Source organism: Chaetura pelagica, unplaced genomic scaffold (assembly GCF_000747805.2).
Source record: "Chaetura pelagica isolate M959 unplaced genomic scaffold, ChaPel_1.0 scaffold53, whole genome shotgun sequence".
NCBI classification, from domain to species: domain Eukaryota; kingdom Metazoa; phylum Chordata; class Aves; order Apodiformes; family Apodidae; genus Chaetura; species Chaetura pelagica.
The window spans coordinates 3474918-3485491 of record NW_009952880.1 but is presented as its reverse complement, the minus strand read 5'-3'; the positions used below and the strand labels follow the sequence as shown (position 1 = coordinate 3485491).

General features: G+C 45.4%; 1 protein-coding gene across 1 annotated transcript in view; it reads left to right on the top strand.

Moving 5' to 3' along the window:
• EXT1 (exostosin glycosyltransferase 1) overlaps positions 1-10574 on the top strand; it is a 184232-nt gene that overhangs the window by 592 nt on the left and 173066 nt on the right. Inside the window, 1 exon segment of the mRNA XM_009995358.1 lies at positions 1-98. This exon segment is cut by the window's left edge and continues 16 nt beyond it. Within this exon segment, the coding sequence (XP_009993660.1) occupies positions 1-98 (98 nt within the window).

The following is a 10574-nucleotide window of genomic DNA, read 5'->3' as shown; positions in this document are numbered from 1 at the left end:
GGAGAGGATGTTGTTCTCCTGACCACCTGCAAGCATGGCAAAGACTGGCAAAAGCACAAGGATTCGCGCTGCGATCGAGACAACGCCGAGTACGAAAAGTAAGTGAGCGGTGCCCTTCCCAGTGCGCGTCTCCCAGGGGCGTTCGCAGGCGGCCCGGCCGCCGGGCAGGTGTGAGCAGTTGTGTGAGCAGTTTTTGTGTGCCCAGGCGCTGGCAGCGGCCAGAAGAAAGTCGCCGTATTTCCTGGGGCTGGGTCGGTTGTTTCTCCGGTCCCCCCGAGGCTGCGGCTGGTTCGGCGCTGCCTCGGCCGAGGGGCCTGGCAGGGAGGCGTGGAAGTGCATCCCGCTGCTCCGGGATGCTTGCCTGGGGACTGATCACCTCCACCCGCAGCCCTTGGGCTTCGCAAACGTGGCCAGCGGCAAAGATGCTGCTGGAGGATGCTCTGGCATCTGCCACTGCCCTTCGTCACCCCTGGCCGCCTTGGGGTCGATGCCCTGTGCTTTCCCTGCCCCGAGCCAAAGTTTGTGCGAGTCCTCAGCGCCCGGCTGAGCTCGGCTGCCGCCGCGGGCGGGTTGCTGAGGGGGGGAGCGGGGACGCTCCCTCCGAGACGCGCCGGTGTCTGTGTATCTCCACAGACGAGGCAGTAACTTGCCCCGCCGTGTTTTGCCGCTCGGTCCAAACCAGCAGAGCAGCAGCAAAGAAAGGAGGAAAAAGAAGCACTGTGTTCCTATGTCCTGCGTCCGAGTTTCTGTTTTTTATGTGTGAGAGGAGGGTACGCTGGGGTGTGGGCGCAGAGAGTGTTCCTTCTGAATGCTTGGTTGCTTGGCTTTTCTTGATTGTTATTTCTATTTGTTGATACTGTCACTATGTAGTCAAATTTTGTATCTCTGTGCTGCTGCCCTTGTCTTGAGTCTGCTTCTCAGTTCTGTATATACAGCTGCCGGGAAAATCGCTTCCTGGGAATTACCTCCAGGACTGCTATGCTGACTAAGCCGTTTGCAACCGATTAGTTCATTTAAATGCCGACCACCGCTACGTTTGCTGCGAAGTAGATTTCTATGTATAAAGTTTTTTTTGCATGAGAACGTTTCCCGTGTGGCAGGAGTTGGACGCCGAATTAAAACAGAGCAGCCTTGCAGCAGTGGGTGAGGAGCGTGTGGTGGAGCTGCACCGAGAGCTGCCGGCGGCTGGAGGGGTTTGCCATGCATAGAGAGGAACGTGGGTGGAAAAGCACTCCTGGGGAGCAGTCGGGAAGAAACTACGGTGGCATTTAATGCTGATCAAAATTTCCAGCTGGCTGCCAGTTTCTCCACCGAAACTAGCTCCGGGGGGTTGGGAGAGACGGGGAGGGTCAGCACTGCAATGCCAGGAAGCCTGTGTGCGCCTGGGCCAACTTTGTTTACCCTCTGGTTACTGTAAATCCACCGCAGAGGGGGTGAAGACAGCAGTGCAAATGTTTGGTGGACTTTTATTAACCATTCACTTCCAGAAAACTGATGGGTGAGTGATGAAATGGTGCCGAAGTGCTACAGTGGCTGTACCAAGCCATCAGTAGAGATACTGAGCTAAGATCCTGATATTCGTGACCTGGGAGTCCCTGTGGCTTGTGATCTCCTCTACGGATTTATTTTTTTTGGAGGGAGGGAAAAGAGGGGAGACCTGACAATTGTAGCCTTACAGGCTGTGCTGCTTTTATGGCATAGATCTTGGCAGTTGGAGCTTATTTACAGATAGAAAAAGTCCTGGTTATTTGCTGTGGTCCACAGCATGTATACTGTTGAGTTGTCATAAAAGCAAACATACCTGCCTGTGATTTGATGTGAGCAGGGCCATACTGCATTTTTTTACAGCTATGCCATCTGGTCTAATAAAGATAGACCTTCCCTCTGCCCTTCCTGAAGTGTATTTGATGCTTATTTTGTAGCAAGGGGGATACAGAAACATTAACCCAACTGTTACGCTGTGCTAGTCGTTCCCAGAAACATACTTGCTGTTAAAATGTGGCCGTACGAGGTGGTGTGCAGGGACTCCAGCATTCGACACAAGGCTGCTGTTAAAGACAGGAAGTAAAAAAAAAAAAAAAAGAAGATGATTACAAGAAAATAAGGTTACTGCAAGAGTTGAAGCAGGCTGAATCTGTGGTTTGGCCACAGAGATGAACGGGCTCGCAAATGCTGAAGCTCTTAAACCCGGCATCTCATCTGAGCGGGCACACCTGCCAGATCGTTGCTGCTGCCCCTCCGCGCTCCTGCTTCCCTGCCGATTCACAGCAAAGTGTGCCATCTGCTGATCTCCCCGCACGGCGTCCTGCGGTGGCCTGTCTTCCCTGCCTCTCCTGTGCAAACACAGACCACACCTGGTGCTCCGCTCCCTCTGTAAAGCCCAGCAAGGTCACATCCCCAGGGGAGCATTCCGGTGGTCAGCAGGCTGAAATGCTGCTGTGCGGATGTGTAACCCAGGTGTGAAAGCTGTTGGAGAGACTCTGCTATTCACCCCATCTACAGCAGCATCCGATTGTGAACAAGGCTGTAGTGCTTGACAAAGAAATACAATTTGAGCCTTGAAAACTGTGCGCAGAGCTGCTCTGGTGGGGCTTTTGGGCTCGTATTTGACAATGTGTCGTCAGGCCTGTTCATCAAAAAGAAGAAAAATACATTCTCTAAGATACGTATATTTGCATATACATACTGAGCTGGTAAAGACACTTATCCCACTCTTCTCTGCCAGTTTTCCTGTCCTCTGCTATGACTCTTACATTATTTCAGTGCACATGAAGGACAGGAACATGGGTGTCCTGGCCATGGAGAGCTGGCCCTGAGATACCACTCCTTGCCAGGGTGAACTATGAATGATTAGCTCTAGGTAGAGACCTTGCCAAACTGCATAGATTGTATGACCAGATTTTAAAACATAATCTCATGTTAACAGGGTGGTAGAGCTGTATTGTGTTATACTTGGTGCTAGTGCACACTGCAAGTAATTTATGATGGGGTTTCATCTATGGTGCAACATTCAGTGTTGGCTTTGAAAAAGGTCCACCTGTCTGCAGAATGTATTCTTTACTGCCAAGGAGATTGAAAAAGCCAGGAAAGATGACTTCTTGACCTGTGGAAAATGCACAGTGTGTCTTACTTCACATGGGGGAAGGAGGAATGAGCATGTGCATGGTTGACTTTGTCTCCCTGAATTGTATTGAAAAATCCATCTGTATGTTACAGCTAATTAATTTGCATCCCAGTTATGCATCTCAGCAGATAAAGCTGATGCTGACTAAAATGAATTGCATTATCATGATTAGACTACTAGCAAACAGGTTATAAAGGAAAACAAAGAGGAACTCTGGGTTCTTTAATGATGCCCTTGACTATTGATGTTGGCCTTTGTCACCCAGCACTGGGAGAGCTGAGCTATTGGAATTCCTCCACGATAGGATTTGAGCATCAAGCTTTCCATTTCACAAAGGGTTAAACAAATAAACAGTGCTGCTGTTGAAGTTTGAAGACAGCCTCTTAAATATTTAATGACGGTCTAAATATATACATATGTACAATGTGTTTTAAACAAAGGCAGAATTCATGTACAGGCTTAACTGGTTCCAAATAATTACTTTCTGGAAGGTAATATAAATGACTGTGGATACTGAAAGAAATGGAGGAATGCGATGTTCTAGTAAAGCCAGATGCAGAGAAGAGATTTACTTCAAAATGGGGATCTTTTTAGGAAAGGAAGTAATGTTGTCTGTGCTGTATCCCCTGATCTGCAACAAACCAGCCCTTGAAACATGTAGAGAATAGCAGTGATGGTATCCAGCAAGATATATTCTTGTCAGAAGCTCATTTGAGGAAGCTCTTTGATCAAATCTGTGCAAGATAGCTGAGAAGTTAGTGATGGTAATGAAACAAAGGGGGGAAAAAACAAACAATGGATGAGGTTGAAGAGAGTAAGATGGAGAAAGGGAAGTGAGCAAAATGTGTGTTTTTGGAAAAATGTGAACTTGCAGTGGAGGACTAGTGTAGCAATGTGCTCTTTATAAACTCGCTAAGTTCTTTGACTAGTCAGTGTTCACAAAACCTGCCTGATCTGAGAAAGGTGGGCAGCACACCCAGGACCTCACAAGGTGGTTCTGGGTCTGTGAGAGGAGTTTGGAGGCATGTGGCCGAGGAGGAGTCTGCAGAAGGAGCTGTGCACAGATCTACCTGGGGCTGCTGGGTGCTGGTAGGAGAGGGAGAGAGCAGCAGCACGCTGCCTGCATATGCTTGTGAGACATCTCTGCAGGGCACCCAATAGCACTGAGCAGGATTGTGTGTGTACTTCTACAGGTGAAATACCCAGCTGAACCTGTACACAGTAGGTTTGCCTGTTGTGTGCTCTGCTGGTGGAATGTGTGTCGGTCACAGCTGAACCTCCTACCCATGAAAATGCAGTCAGAGCAAAGGTTACAATTGTGCAATGGGCATAGAATGGGAAGAAAAGCAACTTTGAGTTTCACTTCCTTCTCACTAGGAATGAAATACACATACAAAAAAAAAGTGGTATAATTTGGCACTAGGAATGCCTTTGCCTCTCAAGACCATCATGAACATGTGAAGTAAAGCTTAGGCATGCCCATCCGACATGTGGTGATAGTCTAGACACTGCATGCGTGTGCATGTTTCAGACAGAGGTGAAATTCTTGTATTTTCAATGTTCTGAGCTTCCATGTATTGTATTAAGATATAAATGCCACATTTAATAATTTACTGGATTATTTTCTAACTTATTTAAAAGACTTCACCGGTCAGCTCCTTTGCAGCTATTTAGGACAGTGCTGAGAAATCACCCAGGTTCAGGGTGGCTGTTGTCTGGGACATCTGAGCTGGGATGGGAACCGGTCCGTTCATCCTGTATATCATCAGGCTGCTTCAGGAGCTTGGATGAAACTCAAGAACCACTGAGAGAGCTTGGGCATTTTCCCAGAGTATCTTGGCTCCTGCAGAGACCTATCCCCACCAGAGTGCTTTTTTATTTTAATATCAATTTTCCAGAAACTGGAAATTTGCCTGTTTTACAATGTGCTTATTCCAAAATGCAGTAGGCAGGTAAATAACAAAGTTGGGATTTGCTCTGTCGTGTTCTTCTCATGCTCTCTCTGAGTATTACAGAGTGTCCTTATGTGCCTTCTAAATGCCGATTTGATGCAGGTGGTCTCTTGGAAGGGTAGGGGCTCCCACCTGGGAGGCTCTGGGCTGATGCCCTGACAGAATCTGGGAGCAGGGACGACAGGAGCATCCCCACTTGCACCAGGCTCTTCCCTTTCAGAAAAGGGTTGGGAGAGGGCGAATGTGTGTGCATGAGTGTGCCCCCTGTGTGAGCAGTGCCAGCTGCTGCAGTGTGTGTGGCCGGGTGTGCAGGGTCAGGCACCATCAGAGGAGCCTGCCCTGCCCACGGGCCTTAAACTAGGCTCCCTCCTAACCTCAAGTAATTAAGTTTACTTGTGGGGCAAGTTATTATTATAATTGCTTGCCCCAGGCTTTTCTGCATCTTTCTGTGAAGTATCTCTGTGGTGACAAAGCATTGCAGGAGATGGCTGATCTGGTCTGAAGCAGGCGATCTCTATGCAGAAATGTTGATGAACACTACTTTCACAGCTGGAGGGGCTCTGCTTTTATTTTTCCTTCCCAGGAAAATTGTTCTAGAATAATTTGTTGATAATTTTCACTGAAGAGACGGTTGGCAACAGAACGGAACTCAGACACAAAAATTATCTGAGTAAACATTTTAATTTTAAGCAGAATTAATCCAGAAACAGGTAGTTTGAAGGGTTTGCTGAACCTGGATCAGAACTGAGCAAAATGTCATGTTTCCAGCTGCCTGTGTGGTCAAAAGGAAGTCCTGCCATGCTCCCAAGGAGACATCCTTGGCCAGAAAGTGCTGCAGAGCATCCTGTGGTGTCCCTGCCTTTTCACCCTCCCTGACTGGGCGTTTCAGAGGACAAATCCCAAACTGTGCAGGATTTTTTGTACCAGCCTATAGTGAACTTAACTGAAACTGCTCCTGAAGGATAGGGATGGCCGAATTTGGGGTTCTCCTGAGGGCTTGAGTGCTGCTGCCTGCTGCTCCTTGCTGCAGTGCTGGGTGTTCCCTTTGCATCCGTGCAGCTCTGAAGTGGTGCCATCTCCCCAGGAGGATGGGATTGAATGAGAGGAGTTTCAGCTCAAGACAAATCCGAGCAGAAAAGGCCAGTGGTTTGACTCTGCTGGAAATAATCCTTCTGCCCCACATACATCCCTGGAACAGCCCACTGGGAAGTAAACTGGCAGCTGTTTGCAGGAGAGGGAGATAAATGAAACTGGTCTGCACGAAGCACTTATGTACTCAACAGATGTGAGTCAAGAGAATGTGCTGTAATCTGATGATTTCTGGAGTATTATCTGTGATTGTTTTCCCTTTCTCTCTGCAGGGTTTTCTTTCAGAAAATCCACAGAGTTTTGTGGTCTTGGGTAAACAAACTGTTTTGCTAATCAGAGAAAAATAATCTGTAGGTACGTAGATAAGTCTCTGGCCTGCGAAGGGGCTTAAATGCCGTGCTCTGTACTGCTAGGGTGACCGACTTCTCAAGGACTTGGCTATATTGAGATGATGATGCAAGACACATACTCCCCTCCCATGTTGTATGGAGATTAGTTCAGCATGCGGGAATGTGTGAGTATAACTTTTGGTTATATTTAAGGTTCTGCAGCTTTCCACATTGCTGAGTATTTTGGGATGTATAGGTTTCAAAACCTTCTCTTGGTTTCCTCTGACTTCCTAAAATGTTATAGTTTCTTGGAATAAGAAAGCATAACTTCGAGGCAGTCAAGGGATTTAATCCTCAACAACATGACAGAGAAGATGCCATTTTCTTTAAATATATTGTGTTCTCCCTGCTTGTTTCTCCCACTGCCTATTGCTGAGATTTATCTGCAGTTTTTCGAGTGGCGAAGTGCTGCCTCCTTGGCAAGGATGCAGATAGGATGCTGAGCAGGTGCTCCCCGAGAGGTAGTGGAGTTGAGGTGTTTTTGTTGGCTAAATCAGGCTCCCATTTCATATTCTGTTAAGACAGGTTTCTCCGAGCTCCTGCAATCCCTGGGTGAAGCATGGTACTGCCAGGGCTGTCGCAGGAGCTCCTGCCTTCTCCTGCCTGTGACTTGCTCTTGGGACTGCAGTTTGATGGCAAGGATTGACACTGGCCTCTGTGGTTATGTTTCCATATGTCTTGAAAATGGGAAAGAATGCTTTGCTTTCCCTGTGTATTTTTGGGGGTTACTTCAGTGCCTTAGAATGTTATAGAGAAAATGATACTTGAAACTGAAATGTTACTCATTAATACTTTCTATATCCCCTTCTCAGAAGCATCAATGTGTGTGGGTCTAAAAGGTGACAGTCACCAGAAGCAGCACAAAGCTTCTGTATGTATGGGGGGAAAATGCCCTCAAAAGTTTTTTTTGAGGTTTGACACTGGTCTTGGGTCAGGATACGTGGTCACATTTGGTATATGAGCTGTTTAACTCTCTGTGCTTCCTTCAGACACTACCAACAGCCACCACTTCTCCAGGCACTGACACCCTGCTATTTCTGATTACTCCTCCAAGGGCTCTCATAGCATAGGTAGCAAATTCAGTGAAGCTACTATGCCTTAAACTGACTTTTCTCTATGATGATTTGTAGTCCAGAAATACACAAAAACAAAATAATTCCTGAGTTCCTAAGTGATGTTCCTGTTAATTCACTTTTTTCCCTCTAATATACTCTTTGTGTTTGTGAATGAAACAGAATTAGAGCTAATTTAGTTGATTGGCTGCAAAACAAAAGTATTGAATGCTAAGAATGGGAAATGAGAAGGCCTTTCTGAAATGTTACTTCTTTGCATAATTGTAATAGATTATAATTATACAGTTGGGTGTTAGCAGTGGATTTGCTGTAACTGTGGTCACGGGAAATGTCTCCTCGCTCACTTGTGTCAGTTCGAGCCCCAGTGCGGCCCCATCGGTGGCTGTACCAGCATCTCTGACAATGTTTTCTCTTTGGGCAGGATGGCACATTACAGAAAATGTTCTCTCCAGCTCCCCTCTGAGCTCCTCCCACAAAATTACCGCTGGTCGATATGACCATGTCAGACTGTTGACACAAATCAATAAGATCAATCATTCTTCAGCTCCTAAACAAAATTCAGAGCGTGATGCTGACGGGCAGCATGCAGCAGTGCTGGCAGCCATTCCTAAATGGAAAACTCATACAGTGACGTTTGCAAAGTGTACGTGGGGGACCCTGTCCTGTTGATAGTTCTCCTAGGCTGTAAAAGGGAGCATGGTATAAATTGTTGCCTATGACTGCAGTAAGTGTTAAGAGCCCTACAGGCATCAGTCTGGTGGAGAGAGCATCACCTCCCCAGCAGTGGTGCTGGAAAGGGGCCAGCATGGCAGAGTTTTATTAGGAATCCCCATTTTCTTCATTCTCCTAGAAGACCTCAGCATGTTCTGATAGTGCTTTTTGCCCTGTGAATAACTGGAGACATTTTATTACAATACTGGAGTTCCTGGTGCAATCAAGTAGCTCAGTGTAGCTGCTAGAAAGCCCATAAAAACTGTACTTGCTGTAGTCTGCAAGAATAAAATCGGAGGCTGCTTCTAAAAAACTGAGAACCTTTATCTGAAGGGAATGACAAATATTTGTTTATAATGTCTGAATTTGTATCTCTTAAGGCTTGTTTGGGTGTGTCTGCTCACAGACTCAATCAGCTGCTTCAGGAAGATAAACACATAAATGTTTCATCTCCTCGATTTGCCACCAACCATTGTGCTGGGTGCTACAAGTTTTTTTTTTAGTTTTTTTTTTTGTTTTGTTTTTTTTTAATAATTAAAGATAATTTATCCAATCCTAATGGGAAACATAATTATAGGATTTCTTTTTTTATACTGTGATTTCAGAATTACTTTATAAAAAAGAGTAACGTTTCCCCCTTAAGGGCTGTTTAAAAACTAACAAACAAAATAGACAAAGTACACTTTGCTGAAAGTAATAAATCTCAGAAAAGAAATAAAAAACCACATCTGATATGTTGGAGCTGCAATAAAGCTGAAAATTAGTGATCAGTAAGTTGGTGCTGGAAGCGAATGACTGCATTATGGATTTGAGCAGATGCCTATAGCTTATTAAATGTCAGCACATTTTAGCATAAGCAGTAGAAAACCCTGATCAGAAAATGTGAAGTGGTACAACCCACAGTTGGAAGAACCAGTGCCACAAAGTATGTAGAAACCATGTGTTGAAACACGAGAAGCTACTTTTCAAGATCAGGGTCTGAAGTTGCACACTGAACTCCTTTATTTTCTGATTGGAGGGATATAAAGGTTTCAGTAAGGCATGACTGTAGTTTGAAGGAGGGATTTATCATACTGTAAAACCTTCTCACAAGAAGGCATGTATGACTGTTAAAAATAATTTAAAACAAATAACATCCCTTCACCTTCCCACACTCTCTTGTGCTTTTTTTCCTAAAACCAAAAGGTAAGGCTACTACTTGAATTGTAGTGGAATAATATATCAAGTGAGTGATCACATCAGGCGTGGACACTTACCAAATCACAGTGAGATAACTGTGAATAACTCTCTAGTTTCAACAATTTGCATGGCCATTAACAATTGATGGGTTTCCCTTAGAACCGCATTATCTATGGCAGCGGGATCTATTCCTCTGCACTGCTCATGCATACTAAGTGCCAGAGAAATTCTCAAAAGTGAGGGTAATAAAAAAATCTAATACCAGCAAGGTGAATGAAGCAGGTAGGAATTTCAAGGCGACATTTTTCGAAAGTGGGAAAATATTTCAGGCAGTTGTACATTTTTATATCTGCTCTCTCCCCTGTTTGCTGCCTACTTTTTAACTACATTTTCTGCAAGTTTTGATTCAAACTGGTGTTATGTTTCCTCTCACTGCTTGTTGTCATCTCAGGCTTGATGGTCAGTCTAGCATGTGGATCAGCTGAAGTGAGATTTTAAAACATCTTTTGCTTTAGTTTTGGATTGGACACATCTTGAGGAACTTTTATACCTGTTTGACAAAAGACAAAACCAGTGGTAAATTTAGCAGTCCTTGATTGCTGGGTGGCTCTTTCGTGGGAGAATTTTGAGCAGGTGTCAAAGATGTGCTTTCCTTATGAGAATCATACCACCATTTTAATAAACACACAACACATCCCTTATTTCTAGCACTTTAATCTCTGGCTGGTGGCATGCCAGATCTTTCCAGATTCCTCCATCAAGTTGGCTTTCCCAGCTACCTTTTCTCTCTCTGTTTTTATTTCTCCTCAGTCTCTTCACTCTCGCTCTTTCTTTTCATGGTGCTGTTGTTGTGGCAAGATGAAAGCGACTGGGTGAAATGGATGGTGGGGAAAGCACGGGTAATCAAAGCCTGCAATCAGGTGGGTGACACATCAAAGCTGGTGGGTACTGGCGCTCACTGCTCTGGCCCTTCCTAGCAAATGACCCCCTGCCATAAAGAGAGTTCCTGGGGTTCATTTGTGAGCTCACACATACGCAAATGGAATTACTTCCCTAC